The sequence below is a fragment of the Oryx dammah genome, unplaced genomic scaffold, assembly GCF_014754425.2.
Source record: "Oryx dammah isolate SB20612 unplaced genomic scaffold, SCBI_Odam_1.1 HiC_scaffold_13, whole genome shotgun sequence".
NCBI classification, from domain to species: domain Eukaryota; kingdom Metazoa; phylum Chordata; class Mammalia; order Artiodactyla; family Bovidae; genus Oryx; species Oryx dammah.
Window position 1 is genome coordinate 50,109,847 of NW_024070197.1, and position 24,834 is coordinate 50,134,680.

The 24,834-nt window shown below is 55.4% G+C and overlaps 1 protein-coding gene across 2 annotated transcripts; it reads right to left on the reverse strand.

The window, feature by feature from the left end:
• Positions 1-1,342: 1,342 nt before the first annotated feature.
• Positions 1,343-22,354, reverse strand: SPG7 (SPG7 matrix AAA peptidase subunit, paraplegin). Of its 2 annotated transcripts, XM_040253661.1 has the most exons (17): positions 22,150-22,354; positions 19,362-19,464; positions 17,291-17,380; positions 16,657-16,898; positions 15,332-15,471; positions 14,293-14,395; positions 13,073-13,198; positions 12,670-12,832; positions 12,274-12,447; positions 8,161-8,285; positions 7,531-7,633; positions 6,839-6,949; positions 5,447-5,562; positions 4,296-4,452; positions 3,611-3,777; positions 3,022-3,099; positions 1,343-1,692 (listed from the first exon to the last, which is right to left on the reverse strand). In XM_040253661.1, the coding sequence occupies exons 1-17, from the start codon at positions 22,330-22,332 to the stop codon at positions 1,534-1,536; spliced, it is 2,340 nt and encodes a 779-aa protein (XP_040109595.1). In that variant the 5' UTR covers positions 22,333-22,354; the 3' UTR covers positions 1,343-1,533. The 2 variants fall into 2 exon arrangements, 1 of the variants encoding a protein (XP_040109595.1); XR_005723375.1 differs by having other exon boundaries at positions 3,022-3,777.
• Between the last annotated feature and the right edge of the window lie 2,480 nt (positions 22,355-24,834).

Consider the following 24,834-nt stretch of genomic DNA (forward strand, 5'->3'; position numbering starts at 1 on the left):
ATTTTAAAAACAAAAAATGTAACCAAAAATTGTATTGATTTGAGCATAGATCAGATTGGAAAACAACTTGCATTATGATGTGAGAACTCTTTTAAGTTAATTCTTCCAATATTCTTTACTTGTCTTCTGGGCTCTGATGTGTTAAATGTATGTCCACTTAATGTCTGTCTCAGCAAGGAGCCCTCACACACCTGATTCTGAGACAGTTCCAGAAACTGCAGTCAGGCCACGCTGTGTCCACTCTGCTGGGCAGAGTAGGTTGCCCAGTGGTCTGGCTGCTCTGGTGGCCATGAGCTGCTGTGGGAGAACCTCTTCAGCCCCAGGAGCCCCTTAGGGAGGCGTGAGGAGTAGCAGGGGCGGCTGAGGCCCCACCCCCAGGGCTCTCCCCGAGTGCGGTGTCTTAAGGACCAGGAGGTGTCGTCACCTGTGAAAACTCATTTCTGTAAATCAGGGCACTGTCCCATCAGCCTCCCCTTGCTGGGCTCCCATGAGCCCACTCCCTGGCAAGCCCTGGGAAGGCAGGCTGCACTTCCTCCACTACAATGAGGTGCCCCTCTTCACCCCACCTAACAGCCTATTCCTGGCTAAGTGTCACCAGACATTGGCCGTTTTAATGGTAAAGTACAAGGGGGTGAGCTCGGCCATGTCCCAGTGAGGTCACAGAAGGGCCCCACCCTCCTAACTCCAGGCCGTCTTCAGGAATGAAACAGGATGGGGCAGAGGCAAGGTGTCCCCTCAGGGCCCCTCCTTGGGTGGGCACCTGCACCTGCCCTGCCCCTGTGCTTCCTTGGGGTACTGGGCGTGGGGGCGGCTCCACGTGCTGCGCACAGAAGGGGAAGTAACAAGCAGCAGGTTGTGTCACAGGGGACTAGGGCCCTGAGTGCACCTTGTCCGTCTGTTCCCCCGCCGCTGCTCAGAGTCCTAGAGAAGGAAACTGGTTCCTGCACAGCTGACCTCTCACCCTGCAGACGTGGGATCCCTGATCCAGGACACCATCAGGGCAGAGCTGACCACGCAGCATAGGCTTCCCTCCCATCCCCCAGACATCCGCCAGGGGCCCACGTCCACACTGCAGGAGGTGGCCGTTCCTTACTCCTCCAGGGCCAGCGCCTGCCCCTGACTGACCAGCGAGCCCAGGACAGGGCACCACAGAGGATAGGCAGCAAGGGGCTCAGAGGCCCTTCCTGTGCAGAGCTGGGGATATTCTGACCAGGTCTCGGGCCAGGAGGAGCCTCAAACTGTGAAACTGTCCAGATCCCTCGTGAGACAGGGCCACTCCATGCGCCCCTGTGATGAGAACAGGTGAGCTTTCCACACGATGACAACCCACAAACATAGATGAAACCACCCATTTCGGCAGAGCCATTTATTCCTCCAGGCAAGGAAGTCAATAAATAGATCTTGGGGGTTCTTGACCAGCGAGGGCTGAGAGGTGAGGACTGCATGCCCAGCCCCCCGGCCAGCACCAGAACAGGGGTGGGGGTGGGGGCACTACCGGGGCCAGGATGGCTCCTCCCCAAGCAGGGGCAGCTGCTAGGCCCCCTCCTCCTCCCCCGAGTCCTGCTTCTCTCTCTGGGCATCGCTCCACTTCTGCGGCGCGATCCTTTTCTTGGGCCCGTGGGGCGGCGGGCCGATGAGGGCCTCGATGTCCTCATAGTTGATCACTTCCTTTTCCAGCAGGGCACTTGCCAGCTGGAGGAACAAGAGGGCAGTGTGAGCGGCAGATGGGGGCCCAGACAAGAGCCCTTTGAGAGCAGAGCGCAGAAGGGGGAGGGCCCAGCCTCCCAGACCTGCCACTTCCCAGGGACGCAGCACAGGCAGGCAGCCCACGCAAAGAATCGCTCCCTGTCTCCACCTTAGAGACAAGCCCAGCTGCCAGCCTCATTAACTTTTTTGCTTCCCTTCCCAGTCTGTTTATTTTGGGCAACTTGGATTTCTTCTGCAAATGTGTGTGAGTGTCAGCATGGGGGGGCAGTGGAGGTGATGTGCAGGGTTCCCGTCACCTCCACACTGGCTGCTCTGACAGCTGGCCCTTGGACAACACGGGCTTGAACTGCAAGGCTCTACTCACACTCGGGATTTTTTTCAATGAACCTGACTGCAGGACTGGGGACCTACAAGCCGCAGATGCAGAATCGTGAGCAGGGAGGGCCGACCCTGAAGGTGGCGCCCAGGCTAAGTTGTGTGGCACTCAGTCCAGGAACTCCAGGATGGTGCGGGCAGGTCACAGCAGCAGCACAGACTCGGCTCCCACGACAGGGTCCCAGCAGGTTCTGCACTGCCCACGGCTCCACGCAGGCAGGTGTTGCTGGTCTGAGGACCTGACGCCAGTCCCCACAACGCTGCCTTGAAGAAATAGCTGACCATCCACCAGGAGGAGCCACCCCTTCACTAGGTCCAGAGACACTGCCTCTGGGGTCACTCCAGACCTGACACCTAGCATCACTGTGGGGACATCACACACAGACCAACCGGGGACGTTCCCCACACACTAGACCAGCCCTCACGCTCTGCTGTCTGCAATAGGAGGGGGACTATCCCAGCCAAGAGGGCCTGGCAGACGTGAGCACCGAGAACAGAAGGTGACCTGGGTGAAGTGTGGGTGTGGTGGTCACTGGGTGGTGGAAAACAAGCCTGACTGATGGGGGTACTGTTCATGGGCTGAGGGCTCTGTGCCATGTTTGCAGCTCCCTGTGCATATAAAACTCTTCTGAGCTTTAACGTCTAGTGTAAATTTCTAGAAGTTTGAATTGAAAAGGGATTAAGCCACATCAAGCAGACCCACTGCACACTGAAGCTGGTAATGGGCCCCGAGGGCTGGCAGTGTCCTCCTGTCTGCCCTGAAGGAACTGGCCCTGGCCTGGCAGGTGCGTACAAGGCAGGGAAGATGCTGGATCCAGCCGAGCTGGATGGGGTCCGTTGGTCACGTGGTTTTCTGGGACGGGTGAGTGGCTGCGTCAGTGTGAAGTGACAGCGGGCCCAGCTCCCGCAGGCCTGGGGCCAGGGACAGCGGAGGCTCACCGCGTGGAGCTTGTCCAGGTTGTCCCGAAGCACCTGTTCCGTGTGCCTATAGGCAGTGGCCACCAGCAGCCTCGCTTCCTGCCAAGGGAGAAGACGTGTGATGGGTCGGGATGCTGCCGCTGTGCACGGGGTCCCCTGCGGCCTGGCCCCGGCACTAAGGCACACGGAAGAAACACGAGTTCAGAACACGGCCTTTTGTATCTTACACGGGACAGGAGAGCACGGTGGCCATGAGTCTCCTGCCCTCACCCCAACCCTGGGAACGCCCTGTGCAAGGGGCCGCCAGCTCCTGGAGCCTCAGACCTCGTTTCATCCTTCACACCCAAGGCTGCCTACGTGCCAGTGTGCCAGGCCGCCAGAGCTGCCTGAGGGTGGTGACACTGCCTGGCCGTCTCCTCAGGCTGCAGAGGTCACAGGCACTGGCTCTGTCCCCGGGGGCATTTATTCGCTGTCCCTGATGGCCCCGCAGCACCCACAGTTCCATCAGGAGCCAGTGGGTCCTCACCCAGAACCTCAGCTCCTGCGGGCGCGGGGCCAGCACACCACACCCCCTACCCACACACGTGGCCCTGGGCTGGGAGGGACTAACGTGGTCCATCATCTGCTGGAGGCCCTGGCTGAACGGACGCCGTCCGATGCCTGTGACGCCCTCCTGGGCCTCGGGGAAGGAGACGGGCCCGATGCTGGGCGCCATCCCAAACTGCTTCACCATGGAATAGGCGATGCGGGTGACCTTCCGCAGGTCGTCCTGTGCCCCTGGAGTGTGGGATCAGAAAAGGAGGTTCTTCCCTAGAACTGCAGGTCAGGGACCCCGCCAGCCCTGACAGCAGAGGCAGTACCCAGGGGCCACTGTACCCGGACAGCAGAGGTGGGAACCCAGGGAACAACGGTGCCCTGTTGCTGGTCCTTTAAACTTAAAAAAATTGTCTGTAAAAAAACAACTCGGGGTTTCCCTGGTAGTCCAGCGGTTGGGAATCCACCTGCCAGTGTAGGAGGCACAGGTTCAATCCTAGGTCCAAGAAGATCCCACGTGCTGAGGACTAAGCCATAGGCCACAGCTACTGAAGCCCGAGTGCCCGAGAGCCCACGCTCAGTGACAGGAAAGCCACCACCCTGGAAACCTGCACGCCGCAACCAAGACCGGTGCAGCCAAACACGGCCCCGAATGCAACTCAAGATGGCGTGTGCAGCCCACTACTTAGACCCCTCCACAAACTCCCCCTCCCTCGCGGAAGGGCTGAGGGCACTGAAGCAGTGCAGGAGCTGCCGCTCACCGGAAGTGACCCTGTTGAAAGAGATGGACTCGGATGCGCGGCCTCCCAGGGCCATGCACATGCGCTCGAATAGCTGCTCCCTGGTGAAGAGGTGCTGGTCTCTCGGGAGCATCTGAGCGAAGCCCAGGGCTGCGTTGGTCCGAGGAGTGATGGACACCTGAACAATGAGGTGGTTTGTTAGCCGGCAGGACCCAGGCTTCAGAGACGAGGGGGCACAAGATAGTCTTTGCTCAGAGGGTTCAAAGCAAGGAAGCCAATCTGAGGCCCCCATGTTTATAACAGCATTTGCAGAGAAGGGTGTGAGGACCCCACACACGACCACGTGTCCATGAAGGAAAGAACAGTGACGAGGAGAGGTGAGCCCACGCGATGAGGCCGGCCCTGAGCAGGCACAGGTCTGAGGGTCACAGCCGCGGGAGGCCACCCCAAGGCTCCGAGGAGTGCACGTCACCACGCTGGCTGGCAGGGACTGGGTGCGGGAGAGGACCTTCTCAGCACAACTCATCTACCTGGCCCTCAGGCACCAAATGAATGTCCTACATTCACTTTCTTGAGATACTGCATGAAGACACTGATCTTAATTACTGGGTCTTCTCACACGTACACGGGTCTCAGTCATAGCCCTCTGCAGAGGACACGATGGACCGGCCTGAGCAGCGGGGCACCATCCAAGGCAGCCTGACAGCAACGCTCGGCTGTAGCCAATGCCCCTGGGAGACACCCGTACCCTGCTTGTAGCTGCCGGCACGGCCCTCTGTCTGGAGGTCAGGCAACAAGGAGTGAGGGGGGACAGGTCCAAGTGGAGGGCAGTTACAACCCTCAACATGGGGCCCCATGTCCCCAACACAGGCACTGTCCCCGGTGGTCACTCAGGGACCCCTGGTCAGAATGTTACCACCAGGGGCGGTGGCATGGCATTAGCCCTGCCACATACATAATGTGTGCCGACCTCCCTTCTAAGTCAGCATCTCAGAGCTGATGGTTCGCCTGGCAGTTCTTATTTCCACAATCTACCATGCAGATAGGGAGGGAGACTGCAGGTCATCATGTGGCTTTCCCACGGTCACCCACCCCTGCCCCTCCAGGCACAAAACGTGGGCCTTCCAAAGTGAGCCCAACGGGGCAGCCAGGCCAGGGCTGCCCACACACACCTTCATCACAGCCTCCGTGTGCTCCAGCAGCCAGCCCACCAGGGCATGGCCCGACTCGTGGAACGCAACCACCTTCTGCTCTTCCTTGGAAAGGACTTTGCTCTTCTTGGCAGTCCCTGAAAGAAGATCAGAAAGGTGAGCTCAGGCACCCCAAGTACATGGCAGGAACATTCCTGAGGTGCCGATGCAAAGTTGCCACCGGACACTCAGCTTCTGTGTTCCCAGCCCAGCCACCCATCCTCTCCCCGGCTGCTCAGACTGTGAGGATGCCGCAGGAGCCTCGCTCGGCCCACTGACCCCACTGCTCAAAACTCCGCAGACTGCAGCCCCTTCAACATGGCCCTCACTGGGCTGCCGGGCCAACGGCATGACCTAGTAGGGCAGCTGCAGCCTGCGACTGTCCAGTCCTCTTACCTGAGCTGCTGACCCTTCACCTCATAATCTTTCATTACATCCTCTGCTCAGGTCACTGCTGAGGCCTCACCCACTGTCCACTCATTATTACCCCTGGGTAAGCCCTGGGTTTGGGGATGCGACCGGGACCACCTACGCCGCCAGCTTCGAGAGGACACGTCCTACGTGCTAGCTGTGGCAGTCGGGCTGTCCCCCAGACCCCGGCAGCTGCCGTGCAGGAGCACCCTGCTTGAGGCGCTGCACGCTCGAGCAGGATGCTGGGCGTTCTTCTCTAGTTTTTCCTGCTTAGAACATTTGCTGTAAGCATATCAGTTTCGTGCAAAACAACCGGCTTATGTAAACCCTGATCTACAGTGAGGAACCTCAAGGCGAGCCCTTCTGTCCTCGCGTACTTGCTGTCCCCACTGTGGAGGGTCCTGTCCTAGGTCTGAAAGGCTGAGGGGGACAGGCCATCTGTGCGAGGCGCTGCCTCCTCGGCGTCCCGCTCAGGGCCTTGGTTGGAATTCCGTTTAAGGACAAGACACACCATGTCTGGTGTTGCCACAGGGGCTATGGGAGCCCTGGCCTGCTCTCCTCACAGAAGTCCACGCATTCCACGTCCAATAGCAGTGGGTAAGCACTGCCCAGATGCCGCCCTCCCCTTCCCCGCAACAGGGCACGGAGACCCTGGCATAAAAGGCCATCTCCTCGACCTCAGGAGCAGCAGCTCCAACCCCTGCCCATGTGGACAGTGGCTGTCTGGGCACCACCTATCAGCTGGTGGGCCAAGGATGCTGAGTTTGCGAGATCCTTCTACATTTCTGTTTCCAGAGCCCGCCTGTTCTTGGTCAACAGAGAGTCTCTCAAACTAAGGAGAACAAGTCACACCTGACAGAAAAGCAGGAACAGGTGGCCTGTCTTCCCTCTTGGGCAATAATGCCATCACACAATGCCTAGGCCTGCCCCCTCCTTCCGCCCCGCCAAGACAAGTCCACGTACCGGCCACGACGCGCTCCACGGCATAGTCCAGGTTGGACGTGTGTACAGCCGTGTGCCCCTCCCGCGCCGCGTGCAACGCAGCCTCATTACAGATGTTGGCAATGTCAGCGCCTGTCAGCACAGGGGTGGGGGGTATTAGTAGATGCAGAGGTATAGGGATGGGAGGGGAGCCACCCTGTCGCCCTCGAGCTGCCCCACAGCTGTGCAGGCAGCCTCTCTGGACCCCCTCTTTCCTCCCACCCACTGTTTCACACACACACAGTGAGGAATGAGAAAGGCTCTCAACACCCATGAGGCTGTAGTTCAGGGTGTTAAAGGTCCAAAGGGAAGACACTTACATCATGCTAACAGGGGTTTACACCATGGTAACAGGGGTTTTTATTTACATCACCCTGTGAAATGAGAACCGTACAGAAAAATCTAGATTTGTGATAACATGGAGAAGGTGGCAGGGAGGGACACGGCCTCTCAGGGTCGCCTCTGGTGGGGTGCAGTGGGAGGGAGCACGGCTGGGACGGCCCTGGGGCACAGGACAGAACCTTGGGGAGGAGTCCCTCTACCTCTGCCTGCTGGGCGCACACCACTCCCACCCCAGCTGTGCTGGCCGAGCAGCCCAGAGCAGGGCTGGAGAGTTCCCGGGGAGGCCCGTCCCCGCTGACCCCAGACTAGGACCGGTGCCCCTACAGCCCTACCACTGAAGCCAGGTGTCAGCTCCGCCAGCCGCTGGGAGTAAAAGCTGCTGGCCCGCGTCAGCTTCAGGCTCTTCAGGTGCTGCTCAAAGATCTCCTTCCTTTCCTAAAGGACAGGGGGCAAAGGCCACAGGTCAAAGGCCACGGGACAAAGGCCACGGTGCTGGCTCCCCGCCTGCTGATCAGGAGCCACTGGCTCAGCTTCTACTCTCAGAAACCAACTCAAGAGCTGCAGACGATACCTCCACGTGTGTGTCCATGGAAACACTAACCTGCCAGCCATCTGCTACGCTCACCCTCCAGACCCTTCCCCACTCCTGCGGGGTCTCCTGCTCCCTCGGGAGCCATCAGGAATGCCCGACACCCTTGGAGGTAGGCGTCCAAGTTGAGGCCTGAGGCGGCAGGGCCAAGAGGTCCCAGGGCTCATAGCCGTCCACCCGGGCAGGGCCACTGTGCAGCTCGCTCTCCAAAGCCACCAGCACATGGCTCTGCACCAGCGTGAGGCTCTGCACCAGTGTGAGGCTCTGCAAAGGCTGTCCAAGAAACTCAGCCCAGACGTCTCATCATAAAGGTCAGTGAGAGTCAAAACCAGAAGGGCAGGGAGCCTGGATGGACTAGCCAGGTCGCACTGACCTGCAGCGTGGGAAGGTCGATGAAAACGTGCCTGTCCAGTCGGCCCGGCCTCAGCAGAGCATTGTCCAAAATGTCAGCTCGGTTGGTGGCCGCCAGGACGATGACGTGGTCGGTGGTACCCATTCCTGGAAGGACAGACAGCAGCCGTGACGGTGAGGACCCCAACCGGGCAGCTTCCCCACAGACCGCCAGGACAGCGGCACCACCAGAAAAAGTGAGTACCACCCAGTGTGCAGGAGGCACCAGCTTCACTGCCAGACAAGCCAAAGTCTCACACAGAAACGAGAGGCTTGCTGGAGGTCAGGGCCCTGGACAGACCGGACTCCACTCCCTGGGCCACCTGGGGACGGAGGGGCACCCCCACAGCTTGTCTCAGGCTCCTGCCTGGGCTGCCCCTTAGGGCTCCCCAAATGCCTGCCTGCCACGGGCCGGGGCTATGAACACAGAACCATGAGATTATGTAACAGTGAAAAGACACTGAAAAAGGCAGAAACAAAGGGTACAGGAGAAAACAGCAGCCATGCCAGGGGCTCCAGGGGGGCGCTCCCGCAGAACAGCCTCTGTCAGCAAGCCGCCACAGGCCTGGTTTAGGGACTCACACAGCGTGGACACGTGACGAGGGGGCGACACCACAGACGTCCCCACGGCTGGGCGCTGACTCCCATGGAGGGCCCACGCTGGAGGCGCAGGCCGTGTGCTGCCCCCCAGCAGCTGGGGATATGCCTCTCCGCTAGCACCACCACGGAAACCTCACTGTGCCAGCCCCTCACAACTACTCGTCCATCTCTTCTCCAGAATTCTGTCATTTGCACAATCTCATATACATTGGATCAGATGATTTATAGCCTCTGAGGCTGGCCCTTCTCACTAGGCATAAATCCTGAGATCCAGTCAGGCAGACAACATCCGATGTCTGCACTGTGGCCGGGTAAGCACACACAGAGCTCAGCCAGGCACCCACTGGAGGTCACACAGGCTCTTTCCAGGGTGTTCAGCTATTGGAAGGGAACACTGGAGCACCGTGTTCTGTGGACACCAGATCAGCGTGCAGATCAGGCGTGCTCAGTTCAGAGCCAGCCCGAGAGGCTGCATGCTGTCCACCCCCGCTGCAGGGGGTCAGGTTTGCTTCATGGACGCCTTTTCACAGCTGCTTCACTCACTTGAGGGCCGGGGTTCACACAGGGGTCTGGGATCCAGTCTCCTCATCCTCACCACATCTGCTGTTGCCACTACCTTGATCAAAGACTGAGGTCACAGCTAAGTGACAAGGGACACGAGTGTGAGGACGGAGTCACAGCCCAGCCGCTAGGGAGCCGAGAACAGGCTCTGCCGAGGCACTGGCTGTGCTCGCGAGGAGGTGAAGGCTCAGCGCAGGACGGTGCTTCAGCAAGACGTGCTGGAGCCGCCGGCATCCACACACATAGTGAGCCAGGACCAAGCGGCACGCCTCCTGCAGATTCAGTCACCACGGGTCACAGGCTCATGTTTTTCTACATTAGGCCGTGGGAGGGCTACCTGTGGCTCGCTTTGTCTCCTTTCTATTTTTCTATTGAAATGTATGTTATGTACATTGTTCACGTACACAGCACAGTGGCTCCTCTGTGTTTGTGTATACGTATGTATTGATGTACATCCTCGCAGATTTTCCTCCATCACAGGTCATTACAAGGTACTGACTATAGGTCCTTGCTGGTTAGATACCTGGACCTTTCCACAAACTTGGGCAGAATCAAGTCCACGGGGGTGTGGACAGAAATGTCCACTGTGGGGCATCAAGCTCGAAGGCCTCTCTGTGCCTATCAGACTGTGAGAGGGGTGGCAGGTGCCCGGCCTCCGCCTGTGTGGTGGGCTTCCTCCAGCGCTGGCTTCCCACAGCCAGCGCCCACTCCTCCCCGAGGGGTGACAAAGGCCCCTCAGTTGCCCCTGCAGGCGGAAGAGGCTCAGCTGTCTCTGTGCACAAAGGCCCCTTCGCAGCAGCCCAGCCTTGCCAGGGCTTCTGGGGGGTGTCCGGGGAGGGAGCAGGGGCTCCCACGGCTGCAGCAGAGCTGGCAGAAGTCGCCCCCCTCCCAGCAGCACAGAGAAGCAGAGAAGGCGCCAGCTGGGAACGCTTCCTGGGGGTGCACGACACCTGGAGGGTTGGTCTCTGGCTTCAAGTGCAAACAACAACAGGAGCAGGGGTTGGGGGATTGTTGTACTAGGGCCACAAGGGAGCACCCCCGTCACCCACACAAGGTCACGACTAGGCACAAGGCTGTGCTTTAGCCTGACGACATGCCAGGAAACCCCTGCTCCGAGAAGAGAGGGGCGGGAGAGGGGTACCCCACCATGTCCCTGCACAGCCCCCAGGACAGTGGCTTCAAGATGCTCTTCCCGTGTCCCACAGGAGCACCATGTTGCCCATCTCTCTGAAGAGAGCCAGAGGTCACAGTCCTGTCTGCACTTCTGACAGCAGACTCATCACATCCTATGATGGGATATCTGGGGAGCAGGAGTCTAACTTGCATACGAATAGACAGCACACTCAGGATTCAGCCGCTCATAGCCCAGCACACAGGGAGGGGCTGGTCAGAGCTGGGGGTGAGGCAGGAGGCAGACCCTACTGGGGACCCCATCTCCAAGGAGTGTCTCATACAGCCATGTGTCAGGTCCACATTTCTCGGGCACATCCTCCCCAGGAAGATGGCTCCTCAGACCTTGACCACAGGGCAGAGACCCTGAGCCATTCTGACTGACACACCCAGATGCAGAGAGGGGCACGGGTCTGCAGGGCCAACCCCAGACGCAAACAGTCCTCAGGCCCTGACAAGGCCACCCTTTCCTCGGCCTTATGAGAAATGACTTTCATTTTGAACCTGCGGGGCTTTCACATGATGAAACGCTCCCATGCATCAGTCCCTGACCTGCCCCGCTGCAGGCCCAAGGCCTGGCACCAGGGTCAGGGGGCGTGGGCGCCAAGGCCAGCTGCATGGCTCTTGCCAACACCCGGGCTGGACCCCACTCTGAGGACGTCCTTTCCCAGGCCTGACCTGGAGGAAGTATCACAGCCACAAAGGCAAGGAGGGGAAGTCAGGCCCAGGCTGGAGAAGACTAAGTACGACACTTAGGCAACATGAGCCTGCCCTGGGCCCGGCAGAAGCGCAAAATCTGCCTGACGCCCAGATCACGCCTCTTCCATGTCGGCCCTCAGGCTGCGGGGGGTCGGGGGGAAGGACATTTATAGGAGGTCTGACTGCTTCTGCAGTGGTTTTTAAGTCTGAGACTCTGAAAATAAGAGGCCAAAAAAGTTTCACCTTTAGCCACATACAACCAAAGTCCATTGCCCCACACACTGGTCACCAGATCTACCATCCCAAACACTAAGAACACTTTAAAAAGGAAAATAAATACACCAATAAATGGTTCTCTTAGGACCAAAACTACTTTGAGAAAAAAGCATCTTTCTCATCTACAAGACCTAGAACAGAACTAGAATTCTGATTAAAGAAAACTTACAGATGGGTCCTGCACAGCTGGGGCATGGGGAGGGGAGAATGTGGAGCTAATATTTAATGGGGACAGTTTGTGTTTGGGAAGGTAAGAAAGTTCTGGAGACGGATTGTGGTGATGGTTATACAACACTGGGAACGTACTTACAGCCGTTAAACTCTGCACTTAAAAATGGTTAAAATGGCTTAATTTTATGGTTTGTATATTTTACTATAAACAACACAAACACATAATGTCTACACATACACCCCCCAAAGAGGATCTTATAGGAGTAGCTCAAAAGAAAAACAACTCTATTAAAAAACTGTGTGGCAGCCAGTTCCAGAGGTCATCTCAAAGACAGCTGACACAGCATCCCTGGCAGTGTCCCTGAGGCACCCTCTGTGCCCGCGCTGGGCAGAGACTCTTGTCAGCAAGACCCCTGGCCCCCTCTGAGACTGACGACCACTGTCATGACCTGACCCCACATTATATTCCCAGCTTTTCTTCCTTGTTTCACTACTGCCCTGACTTTGGGAAATTGAAAGCTATGTTTCTGGTTACCTCCTGCTGGAGAAGAGTTCCTGGTGCTGACAACCCCTCACTGTCTACGATCATCCCTGCGGATTCCGGCCCCATGGTGCTCACCGTCCATCTCCACCAGCAGCTGGTTGAGCGTCTGCTCCTCCTCTGTGTTGGAGAAACCAGAGACAGCGGTGGAACGCTTCTTGCCCACGGCATCGATCTCGTCGATGTACACAATGCAGGGGGCCCGGGCCCGGGCTTCCTTGAAGAGGCTCCGCACACGGGCAGCACCGAGGCCTGAGGACACAGAGGACAGGGAAGTGGGCAGGTCATGGGCACCAGCCCTGCTCTCAGGGAAAGCCCAGTAGGGGGCCTCTGGTGCACATGGGTTGGCCCGTTCTCTCCTGGACTCCCCAGGACGTCAGCACCTGCTCCTTCCATGCCTGTGACTCCCAGACACGGGTCTCATGTTCCCACCTTCACCCCCACAGCCCCCGACATGCAGCCAGGTGGGCCCACCTCCAATGACCTCCACGAACTCTGGGCCAGCCATCGCCAGGAAGGGCACCTGGGCCTCCGTGGCCACTGCTTTGGCCAGCAGCGTCTTCCCGCAGCCGGGGGGGCCGAGCAGCAGTGCGCCCTTCGGGACCTTGGCGCCAAGCTGAAGGAAGCGCTCCGGGCTCTAGGACAGCAGCAGAATGCAGGCTGATCTCTGGGCTCCAGAGAATCATCCAGACACGACCCTCGGAAGGTTTGGGTCCTGAACTGGTCCCGTCCACATGGCTCAGGGAGAACAGAGTGCTCCGCCGTGACAGGTGACGGGCCACGTAGGGCACCATCGGTCCAGGCTGAGCAGGGGACGCACCAGGAGTGCAGCATCAGGCTGGGCAGTCCCCCTACCCACCATGCCCTGTGTGCTCACCTTCAGATAATCCACGAACTCCTTGACCTCCAGCTTGGCCTCATGCATTCCTGCCACGTCTTTGAAGCTGACTCCTTTCCCCATCTTGCCATCCACAATCGTGAAACGAGCCATTTTCAGCTGATTCTGGGCAGAAAGATAGAGGGCAGAGCCCTATACAGCCCAGTGGGGCAGGGCGGAGGAGCCTGGGGGCCGGTTCACCTGCACGTCCTCCCACCCCTCCACTCGCTCAGACGGCAGGGAAGGGCCCAGTCCAGACACATGAAGGCGGTGACAGTTAGAGGCTGCCTGGCACTGAGCAATCTGCCCTAAAGGAAAATGCTTCCCATGTTAACCAGGTGATTTAACAGAGTCTGTGTGGGAGTGTTCTTATTTCCCTATGTGACTTTCCCCATTAGTCTCTGACTTCTCTTACTGATTTATATAAAAGTTACCTAAAGACACTCAATTCTGCAAGTGTTGGTAAAAATGTCACCTCGTCAATTTTTGGCAAGCAATCTGGCTGGACAGATAAGCTCTCCGTGAGCAGCTCACCTCAGCCAAAATCTCCTTCAGCTCTCAAAAGAGGCAGTGTGTGGAATTCGTCACAGCATTATTTCAGTACAACAGAAAAACAGTCCTGAATGTGCAAGAATTATCACACCAGTTGAGCCAGGTATACTGCACTCCAGGAGACACCACGCTGCCCAGTGTGGATGCAAGTCCAGAGCTCCCAAGGGCCCATTCAGGGGGAGGGAGACAGGGGCACTCTATCCCACCACCCCTGTTCCCAGGAGGGCCTCCTCTGGGGCCCTTTGCTGACGAGCCAGGTACGACTTGAGAGGGAGGGCAAGCACATGCGGCACTGAACGCCACTGGACAGAATACTGTGGGGTGTATTAAGGTGGTTGTTTTGAAGACAACCTTCAAAGATGCCTCAGCTAGTACATGAAACCCCCAAAAGTCAAGCCTGGCTGAGAAGGAAGTGCAGAGGGCACTGTAGTAAGGACCCCCTTGGGTTCAGCCCCTCCCACGTCACGAAAGGGGCCTTGGCTAGAGCTGGGGAGCCAAGCCCCCGTGTCAGTCAAACAGGAGGAAGGAGGAGCTGCCAGACGACATCCAGATCGGCCTTTGACAGGCTAGCGTCCACCGCGTGCCCATCCTGCCGTTTACGGGAGAGGGTTCAGCCCACAGACAAAATCCCAATGGCACAAGTTCGGGAAACAATCTGTACAACTTACAAAGGCACTGAATCCGCCTTCCCGTCCTGTCATCCCAGCCAGACGGAAAACATACCACAGGATGGCCAGGCCCACGGCCGTCATCCCCAGGGCGTAGAGAGCACTGGCGGGAGAGACAGGTAGGCAGAAGCTCAGGCACGGCTCCGGGCAGCCCCCAGACACGCCTCACCCAGGCTGGGCCCAGACCTCCCAGAAGGAAAAGGACTCCCTCGCTCTGAGACCAACTTGTGGAGCCAGCACTGAAAATGCATCTCCTCGTCCAGTTCTCACCACCTCCCTTCTTTCATATGTTGCCCAGGTCTGGGTACCGCGGTGCTGAGCAGGCAGCACCAACCAGGCATGAAGCCAGAACCACCCACTGTCCAGAGCCTTGGACAGCTCACGCCCACCAGGAGCAGCTCTTCACCGTCCATGCATTTTGCTTTCAAAAGTAGGCCATCGCTTTGGGTCACTAAGCAAAATCAGCCTAACAGTACAAAGAGCAAACCCTGGAGCCTCACCCCCAGATGAAGAGGGGTGTGCCCCCACCCTCTAGAACAAGCAGAGGTGCTGCCTGGGGGAGCTGCCCCCCGAGGAGCTGGAGCTGTGACAGACACACGGCACTTCCCAGATGCTGCCAGTCCCCATGAGGAGACACAGCCCTAGTACGCACACCACGGTCCCAGCGCCCAGCTACACGCCCAGGCCCACCGAGTAACTGGCTCTCCCTCAGGAGGGTGCAGATCCTGCCACCTGTAGGCCCTGCATGGAACCAACAGGTTCCCAGGGACATCTGCTTCTCCCTTCCCCGCCCCACTTTCCTGTTTGCAGATGGCAGCAAACCCACCCTCCGCCAAACAAGCAGCACCACAGATTACTGGAGCAGTGACTAAGGAACTCCAGGCTCCGCTCCACACCACCCACTCCCAGGCCTGCCTCCACCAGGGGCTCAGTTCACTGTGGGCACAGCCAGTGCAAGACCCTGTTTGGACTTTTTGTCTCTCACGTCACAAAGTGAAGCCTGGTTTAATTCAGAGGCCCCCAGAAAGGACCAACCTACTTTCCAAAGAATCCCGTCCGCTTGTAGGAAACTGGAATCCTGTCCTTGCCTTCAATATTCAGCTCATCCTCAGCTGCTCGAAGCTTCTCTTCAAATTTGTCGATGTTTGCCACCTGCATTCGGTACATCAATGCCAGCCGCTGGGGGCAGACAGCAGAGGCATGTGAGAGTGACAAACAGGTCAGACAGCTGACCCCGAGGAGAGAGCGGTGCCCCCGCCACACTGAGGACAGCTACAGGGCTTCAGAAGCAGATGCCTGCTGCTCAGCAACCTCCTCCACATCCAGAAAGCTTTTGTTTTCTCAAACACAATTACAATGAAATGTTCACTAACAGAAGGTTTTGAGCAAATGCAGGGCAGCACATGCAACTGAAACTCAGCACCGGGCTGGCACTCCACTGGAGGGCAAAGCAGACCCTGGCAAGGAGCCTGAAGTGTGGGATCCAGACCCACAGTCACCCTCCAAAAGTTCACTGTTTGCCTGTCAGCTGGACCTGACAGTCAACCAAGGCGGCTCCTTGGTCCTCAGGGAGACAAGAGGCTAAGGAAGAGGGAGTGGGTGGCACTTCCTGGAGGCTAGCAGGAAGATCTCATCACTGTCACCGTGGCCCACAACAGTCATCTTTCCAGCAGCCACGCTTTTCAGAGCAAACTGTCCACTCTGATTCTAAGCTCTCTAGTGTGAAGGTCTCATCATTGCCACCCCAGCCCACATCAATCATCTTTCCAGAAGCCATGCTTTCCAGAGAAAACTGTCCTCTCTAAGATCTCTTGGAACTTAAACCGAGCGACCAGATCTCCCTCTGCTCTGAAGTCTCTTTAAAGTCTAGTGGGATGACCATCATTATGAGTGGTCAGGCTCCACTTCAGAGGTTAAAAGGCCAGGTCCTCACAGCAGGGTCCACCCAGCCAAGTTCTAGCACTGTCACAGGTACCTCTCCACTCCCTGACGCCAGATCCGCTACTGGGATGAAGCCCAGGGACCTTTCTCCCTCTCCCCTGCCCGCACAGCAGAGGGCCACCTGTGGTGGGGAGGAGCAGGGTCCCTCTCCTCCACCCCTTTTCTTTCCTGCTCCTCCAAGGGCCAGTCCTTCCCAACCTGTCTCTCTGCCACCTGTTCCAGCCTGAGGGTTTACCACTTGGACAGCCCCACCACCTCCCTCCTGCTGCTCACATGCTATGTGGACCCTAGACGTCGCTGCGACCCTCCCGGCTTTTCCAGAAGACCACGCGGCCTTGCCCCCTTCTCAAAGCCTCCAGGCTCCTCCTTAAATCAAGACACTCACGGCTTGCTCTAAGCAACCCCCGCTGGCGCGGCACTCACAGGCCGCCCGAACACCACGGCACCGGGGTGCAGGTACACCTCCACCACGTCGCTCTCGGGCACCACTTGCACCCTCTGCACCTCGCCCTTGGCCAGCATCTCGTGCACGAAGTCATTCCAGGAGATGTTGCCCCCGCTGGAGCCCAGCGCATTGAGCAGACTCATGATCACTGCGATGACGAACAGGGTGCGCAGCCGCTCTCGGTACATCTGGTCCTCGCGCTCCCGGCGCCTGCGCTCCTCTGCCAGGTGGGGAGCAGGCGTGAGAGGAGGGCAGAGCTCCATGCCCAGCCCCACGCCCCGCCCCCGCGGCCCTCCCCACCCCCACCCTACACCTGCAGGAGGGCTCTGCACCCACTGCGTCATCCCGCTGCACTTAGCTGCTCAGTCTACACTTGGCCAATATTACAACAAAGTGACTAATTACAAGCTGTTCAAGGTCACTAACATTCCTGTTCACCGAGGTCCCATCTGCTTAGATAATATGAAACCAACATGAAGTAAAAAACCTCCTCAGAGTACTTCCCTGGCAGTCCTGTGGCTAAGACTGCCCTCCCAATGCAGGGGGTGCAGGTTCCATCCCACAGGTCCCTGGGGGAAGCCCCCCTCCGCCCCCCAAATTAGACTGATATACCTTCGTCATCCTCAGGGCTCCTCCCCTTGGCTTTATCATTGTCCTTGGTCTTCTGCTTCCTCCTCGAAGTGTTAAAATAGTAAGTGTCTCCTATAAGAAATGGGGAAAGTGCTTAACAGCAACCAGACCTGCAATTACAGGGAGACATTCAGGACAAACGGCTTCCCTGGTGGCTCAGACGGTAAATAATCTGCTTGCAATGCAGGAGACCTGGGTTCAATCCCTGGGTTAGAAAGATCCTCTGGAGAAGGGAATGAGAGCGAAAGTGTTCAGCCACTCAGTCATGTCCAATTCTTTGTGACCCCATGGACTTAACTTTCCCGCATGGAGCCCGTCAGGCTCTTCTGTCCATGGGATTTCCAGGCAAGAATACTGGAGTGGGTTGTCATTCCCTTCTCCAGGGGATCTTCCCGACCCAGGGATCATACCTGGGCCTCCTGCATTGCAGGCAGAACTCTTTACCATGTGAGCCACAATGGAGAGCAGAAAGGAATGGGAACCCACTGCAGTATTCTTGACTGGGCAATTCCATGGACAGAGGAGCCTGGTGAGCTACAGTCCATGGGGTTGCAAAGAGTTGGACATGACTAAGCACTAACACACACACTCAGGAGAAGAAGACGCTTCCAGAGAACCAACAAAACATAAACTATCGAGAACCTACCTGCACAGGATTTAGAAATTTGGATGATTGTTCTTGGTACAATCTTTATCATCTCACTGTAGATGATAAACCACTTCAACTGAAGGTAAGTGTTTTTATAATTTAAAATAGCCAACGTGATGGAATAAAAGTTATGAACATAAACTTGAGAAAGTGTCATGGGTCTGCGGGAGAACCACCCTTCCCACATGCACAGTTGCCTTCAGTGAGTTAAACAAATGAGCTGCACAAGTGCCTGTGGCACAGCAGCACCCACTCCACACACTGAGGCTCTCGCTTGTCCACATCAGCACTTAAAATGGGGGAGAGCACCTCAGAAAGTCACTGGGCTGCACCTTCCTTCACAGATACTAACAAAATCACAAATAAAACCGCCTCTGTGTCCACCAGACACTGGGCTGTTGGAGGGTGAGGGCTGTGCCGCTGGGGGCACACGTAGGCTGCTGGGACTGGGTAGGCACAAGGCTGCTTCTCTGCAGCAGTGGAAGATTTCTACTGTTTTCCTGTTCCAAATGAATAAAGCGGGGAGTAAAAGCATAGGTGTCAACCCTCACGGGCCTTTGACCTAAGATAAAGAAGACAGCAGGGGATTTCTTCTGTGGTCCAGGGGCTAAGATTCCCCCTTTCAGTGCAAGGGCGCAGGTTCCATCCCTAGTCTGGGAACTAAGCTCCCATACTCTACAGGGTACAGCCACAAGTTTTTAGAAAGAGAGCGAGAGAGACAGCAGGATATCACAAGATGTCATGAAACAGTGCAACTCTAGTGTAAAATCAAGTTACGTTTACTTAATTTCTGCACATAAACCACACAGTTTGTAACTTCTTACCATTGCTGGAGCTCACTACAGAACATGAAAATGTTAGCTGCTCAGTCACGTCCGACTCTTTGTGACCCCATGACTGGAGCCCGCCAGGCTCCTCTGCCGATGGAATCTCCAGGCAAGAATGCTGGAGTGGGTAGCCATTCCCTTCTTCAGGGATCTTCCCAACCTAGGTATCGAACCCATATTCTCCTGCATTGCAGGCAGATTCTTTACTATCTGAGCCACCAGGGAACATGGAAAACCTCTGTCAAGCAGCCCTTACTAAGCTTGTAGCTCCTTAGTAAGCATTACTGGAGCTGGCTACAGAACATGAGAAACCTTTGACATGCAGCCCAACCATGGCCAGAATTTTTTAAAAAGAAGAGACAACTCAAAATAAGCAAAAATGGCCTGTTCTGACCTTAGACAAATTTCCTTCTCAAAAACTTCACTTCAGAGCATCTGAGGGCTCACACTGGGTAGCAGCTAAAGGGCCTCTTAGTGATTTCGTTTTTTCTGACAATGTCAAACAAGCAGTCCTCTGAATTTATTCACAAATGCCACACGTTCTGCCTGTCACTTCTGTCTTTTCAAAGATACAAACCTAGAAGTTTCCAGAGTCCGACTGGATTCTGTACAATGTGCTGTTTCACCAACAATGTGCTGATTCCTTCAAAGGTAGGGGTTAGCAGTCGCAACTGGAAACTCTGAAGAGAAAAGAAGGTCACAGAGCCTCAATCACACGGACGTCACAGCACAGCTGGCAGTGTAAACTCACCCCCGAAACAGAATTTTTCCTAAAAGCGCCAAGATTCATTTATGTAATATTTACACTGCCCTGAAATATGAACCAACAATCTGACCATTACTTCAAAGTTTTACCATAACATCAAAAGAAAAAAAAAGTTCCAAATGTCAACAGCAAGCAAGCAAGTCAAAGAAACGCTGAAATGGAGGTACGGAACACTGGCTGCTATTCTGTGCCCCAGGACTCCTGCAGGACACAAGCAGCAAAGGCTTCACTGGCTGTCCAGACCTTTTGCTCCCAACATCTCCAGACAACCATTCCTTGAGGAACATTCCCATGAAGTCCAGTTTCCTACTTGAGTGTATTTTATGTTATGGTCAATGGTCCAACCTAATTTTTTCTATCAGTGGTAGCAATTTCTCCATTTTTATTGACTTATTTATTTTAAGGGCTTCCCTGGTGGCTCAGATGGCAAAGAGTCTGGCCGCAATTCAGGAGACCAGGGTTTGATTGCTGGCTCAGGAAGATTTCCAGAAGGGAATGGCTACCCATTCCAGTATTCTTGCCTAGAGAATTCCAGGGGCAGAGGAGTCTAGCGGACCATAGTCCATGAGGTCCCAAAGACGGGGACCTGACTGAGCGACTAACACACTTAACATACTTACATTTAAGTTCTTTCCCTTAGTTCATCCCTGGTCGGCTGCTATTATGAAGAAAAGTAACTCCTTACCAAAGGAGTATGCTACATATAATTTCCTTTTAGCAACAGGTTAAAAATTCCCAGTACATACAATTATTATCCAGTTTAATTAATACCACTATACTTGGTTCAGTGATGGCCAGGAGGCATATAAGGGAGAACCACAGAGAGGCAGACTGGGCACTATAAACGAGGAACAGTGTGTCAGGCACAGCACACACAAAAGTCATTCTTCAAAGTCAACCCTAAAGCTGTTTGTTTAAATCAGATTATGTTATTACTGTTCTAATTGTTAGTGAGATAATCTGTTAAGTATCCACCAAGTATATGTGAGTTGCCTACTTCAGTCCTTATTTATTTTCACAGAATAATCAAGTCTGACTAAAATTAATGAATTATGATTTTCCTTCTCAATAGAACTAAAAACAAAAACAAGTGTAATCTATCCTTTCAGTTCCGTTCAGTCACTCAGTCGTGTCCGACTCTTTGCCACACCATGGACTGCAGCACGCCAGGCCTCCCTGTCCATCACCAACTCCCAAAGTTTACTCAAACTCATGTCCACTGAGTCAGTGATGCCATCCAACCATTTCATCCTCTGTCGTCCCCTTCTCTTCCTGCCTGCAGTCTTGCCCAGCATCAGGGTCTTTTCCAATGAGTCAGTTCTTTGTATCAGGTGGCCCAAGTATTGGAGTTCAGCTTCAGCATCAGTCCTTCCAATAAATATTCAGGACTGATTCCTTTTAGGATGCACTGGTTGGATCCCCTTGCAGTCCAAGGGACTCTCAAGAGTCTTCTCCAACACCACAGTTCAAAAGCATCAATTCTTCCACACTCAGCTTTCTTTATAGTCCAACTCTCACATCCAAACATCACTACTGGAAAAACCATACCCTTGATTAGATGGACCTTCGTTGGCAAAGTAACGTCTCTGCTTTTTAAAATGCTGTCTAGGTTGGTCATAACTTTTCTTCCAAGGAGTAAGCGTCTTTTAATTTCATGGCTGCAGTCATCATCTGCAGTGATTTTGGAGCCCCCCCAAAATAAAATCTGCCACTGTTTCTCCATCTATTGCCATGAAGTGATGGAACCAGATGCCATGATCTATAGTTGTCCTCAGACTCAGAAAGGGTGTAGAATAGGATTATGATATGAAATTGGTCCTCAACTTATGGTAAAACACAATAATACATTACAACCTAAAATGTGAGGGTTGGGGTCCTAAGAGAGGGCTAAAAAAATCAGTGAAAAAAGCACTTAGGGTCTGTTTCCAGAGTGAAATGTTAACATTAACAGGGCCTGGAACACAGCCTTCACACAGAGGGTCAATGAATTTGTGTCCGTAACACGTCAAGCTACAGGATAAGAGTAAAATACAGTTACAATGCTCACATGAAAAACCGCTCAGAGCAATTGGAAGGCACTAGAATTCATCCTGGAGTGATCTGATCTATATGACTGCAAATAATCCTCTGCTAGATATCAGTGAAACTCTTAGTCGATTCAATTTCAAAACACCAAGAAGACGCGAAAAAAATATCAATATACGAAACAAGTGCTGTTTAGTCGCTAAATCCTTGTGACTCTTTTGCGGCCCCATGCAACCCCGTCAGGCTCTTCTGTCCATGGGATTTCCCAGGCAAGAATACTACAGTGGGTTGCCAGTTCCTTCTCCAAAGATCTTACCCACGCAGGGTACCATCCTGCATTGGGCGGGCTGGTTCTTTACCACTGAGCCACCAGGGAAGAACGAAACAAGTGCTAGAAAAGTCCAACTGTGCGGCCTCGCCCCCGGTTTCTCCCTTGGGCTGCCCACCGGCCTCGCCGCCCGCCTCTCCTCCGGGTTGCAGGTAGGAGCTGCCTCTCGGAAGACGAAGCCGAAGCGGCGGAGAGCATCTTCCATATTACCATTCTAAACGCCGCTGCCGGAGGCCCGTACATTACCTGCAGGGCTCGGCCACCAGGCCCGACGAGGCCCATCGGAGGCCTGTGGACGACATACGGCCACCTCCACTTGGCCCCGGAGGAGCAGCCTGGGTTCCAGCCCGAGTAGGGGCACCGCAGCCTCCCCGGCCCCGGTCCCGTCCCCGGGCGGAGAGCGCGCAGCAGCAGCCACGCCGCCGCCATGTTGACCCGGAAGCCGCGCCTGCGCTATTGGGGAGGGAGGCGGGAGGCGGGGGAGGTGGTCTCCGCGGGGCGCCTGCGCGGTCGGGCCTCTTCCAGTCAGGCCTGTCAAGCCTTGCTACTCCGCGATCGGGTTCCGTGACCAAGCGATCCGCTGCAACTCTAATCCGACTGGGATTCTTTAGCGGGTTTGAACTGCCACTTTGTACTGCGAGTACAAGCGCTGCGAGTAGAACTGCAGCCTGGCGGGCCCCGAGTCGGGGCATCAGACGCCGCTCCAAGTCGCGGCTCCCGGGAGGACTTGGCTCAGCGGGTCCAGGGGCTGCGGAGGGTGCCCGGGAGCCGGAAGGGAGCGGACGTGCGTAGATGGTGGGGCCCGCCTGAGGCCCTGACCCCGACTTCGGGCCCGAACCCTGATCCCCGACTCCCGCCTCAGATCCGGACTCTGAGTCCGACTCCCACCTAGACCCGGGCCCCTGACCCCTACCCTGCCGCAGTCTTGGCGCGAGGAGAATGCTGCGGAGGGCAGAGTTTCGCTCTCCTGGGCTCTAGCTGCAGAGCCTGCCCTGCTGGTGCCCCAAGGGCTCTGTGTACCGAGAGGAAAAGGAAAGGGCTTAGGGTAAGAGCAAAGACTTCAGGGTAGCTGAGCCAGCTCCCGGGCGCGAGCAGCCGGCAGTCTTGTCCTACAGATGCTTACTTTTGAAGAGGTAACCGTCGCCTCCACTATTCTTTTCTCCTGAAGACAGGCTGACTCCCTTTAGAAGTCATGCCTAGCTCTGGAGACCAGGATCATGGCCTAGGAGACTGTAGTCCACTCACTCCATCCCTGGGAGAAGGGGAGGAGTCTGTGGTTTTATCCCTGGGATTGCGGACCCCAGGCTCCCTTAGGTCTGGTGCTGGAGTGCTTAGAGTGCTTAGCCCTGAGACTGCTGACTGTATGGTGACTTAAGTTTGTTTCTGTGTTTTTCTGTATTCCCCAAATTCCTAAGGTCATTAGGCAATAACCGTTCTTATTGAGTGCTAGCTGGGGCTTGGCTCTGTAGCAGGCATTCTTTTAATCCTCACAAACGTAATAAGTAGATACTTTTACATCTGTTTTACAGATAAGGAAACAGACTCGGCACTTTAAAGTAACTTCTCCGAGGTCACAGCTAAGAACTGATGCACAGAGTTTCAGAGCTGGTCTGACTGGTTTCAGGGCCTGTGCTCTCCGCCCTATGGCTTTGTGTGTTACAGCAGTAACATGTATGATGTAAAAGTCCTGAAGCTCAGAAGGTTTAGGCACATTGTTTTAAATGCAGAGTCTTGATTATTGGTCCTCGGCTCCAGCAGCCAGGTTCTTGTGTGTGGAGAGGGGCTGACCCTGACCTGCACATCTGGACTGCTTCCCTTTCTCACTTTCTCTTTTCACAGTCCATCCATCCTCCCTGGTTTCCTCCTTCACTGTTTTTCTTTCTCTGGTTAAATTGTCCCACCCACATTCTGCCGTCCACTCCCCCTAGACCAGTCCCGTGACCATGATCATGACCAGGCTTCCGAGAGTGGTTTCTTGCACCCTTGCACCCTATTGAAGCTTCTGCAATGCCGCCCTAACAGGAAGTGACCCAGCCCCGCCCTACCCCGGTTCCCTCCTCACCAAGACCAGCGAATGCGTGACTCAGAGCCTCTAACAAATTTGAACGTGTTTGGGGATAGTGTAAGATGCAGTCTCATTAGCATTGCTTGAAATAAAAAGCATTATTGGAATCTAAGCTCTTTTCAGAAGATTCATCTGAAAGCAGTGCAGGGTGATGGCAGGAGTTGAGCTCTGGAGAAAGTGTGCTGGCTTTTGCCCTTCTGAGCCTCAATTTTCTCATCAGTAAAATGGAGATAAAATTATCTGCAGAGCCAGGCTGATATTGGGTGTCCCTCAAGTTTGCTGTAAAGATAAAATGCAACTGAAGTGAAAGCACCCAGGATGTCATGGGAAATGAGTTGCTGGGAAATATTAATTCACTCGTCTAAACACATTTACTGAACAACTGTGCTTTGAGAGCTGGCTGTGATCCAGCCTCAGGTAGGAGGTGGACCTTGACTCTGAACCCTGTTCCTGCTCAGTCCCACCTCTGCAGTGGCCTTGGGGACGGGTGTTTAGTTAGAGGACTCAGATGCCCTGTGGCCTGGACTCCGGAAGAGAAGGGGGTGGGGGTGGGGGTGGCTTCAGCTGATCTGGCTCCTCCCAGGCCCCACTCCTGAGGCACCGCCTTCATTTTCCTGAGCCCTTCCTGTTCTTCACCTGCTCTCTCTGTTCTTTCTGTACCTTGTGACTTCTGTTTACTCATTTCGACTTCCTCAGCCCTCTGAACCCTGTGCACATCAGGACCTTTGGGCTCAGCTCCCTTTAATTGTGTGAGAGGTGATCTCATGGTGAGCTGGCTCTGACCAGGGCATGTCGAGGTTGCTGTATCATCTCCCAGACACCTCGCACAAAGCAGGGCCTGGCGGGGGGGGGGGGGGGGGGGGGGG

What these genes read in the sequence shown, in the direction of transcription:
- SPG7 (XM_040253661.1), bottom strand. Translation starts at nt 22,332, where the DNA reads ATGGCGGCGGCGTGGCTGCTGCTGCGCGCTCTCCGCCCGGGGACGGGA. An exon ending in AAGGCGGATTCAGTGCCTTT is followed by an intron (nt 13,199 to 14,292) that starts GTAAGTTGTACA and finishes CTTTCTGCCCAG; the next exon opens with AATCAGCTGAAAATGGCTCG. An exon ending in GCTGCTGGTGGAGATGGACG is followed by an intron (nt 8,286 to 12,273) that starts GTGAGCACCATG and finishes CTGTCCTTCCAG; the next exon opens with GAATGGGTACCACCGACCAC.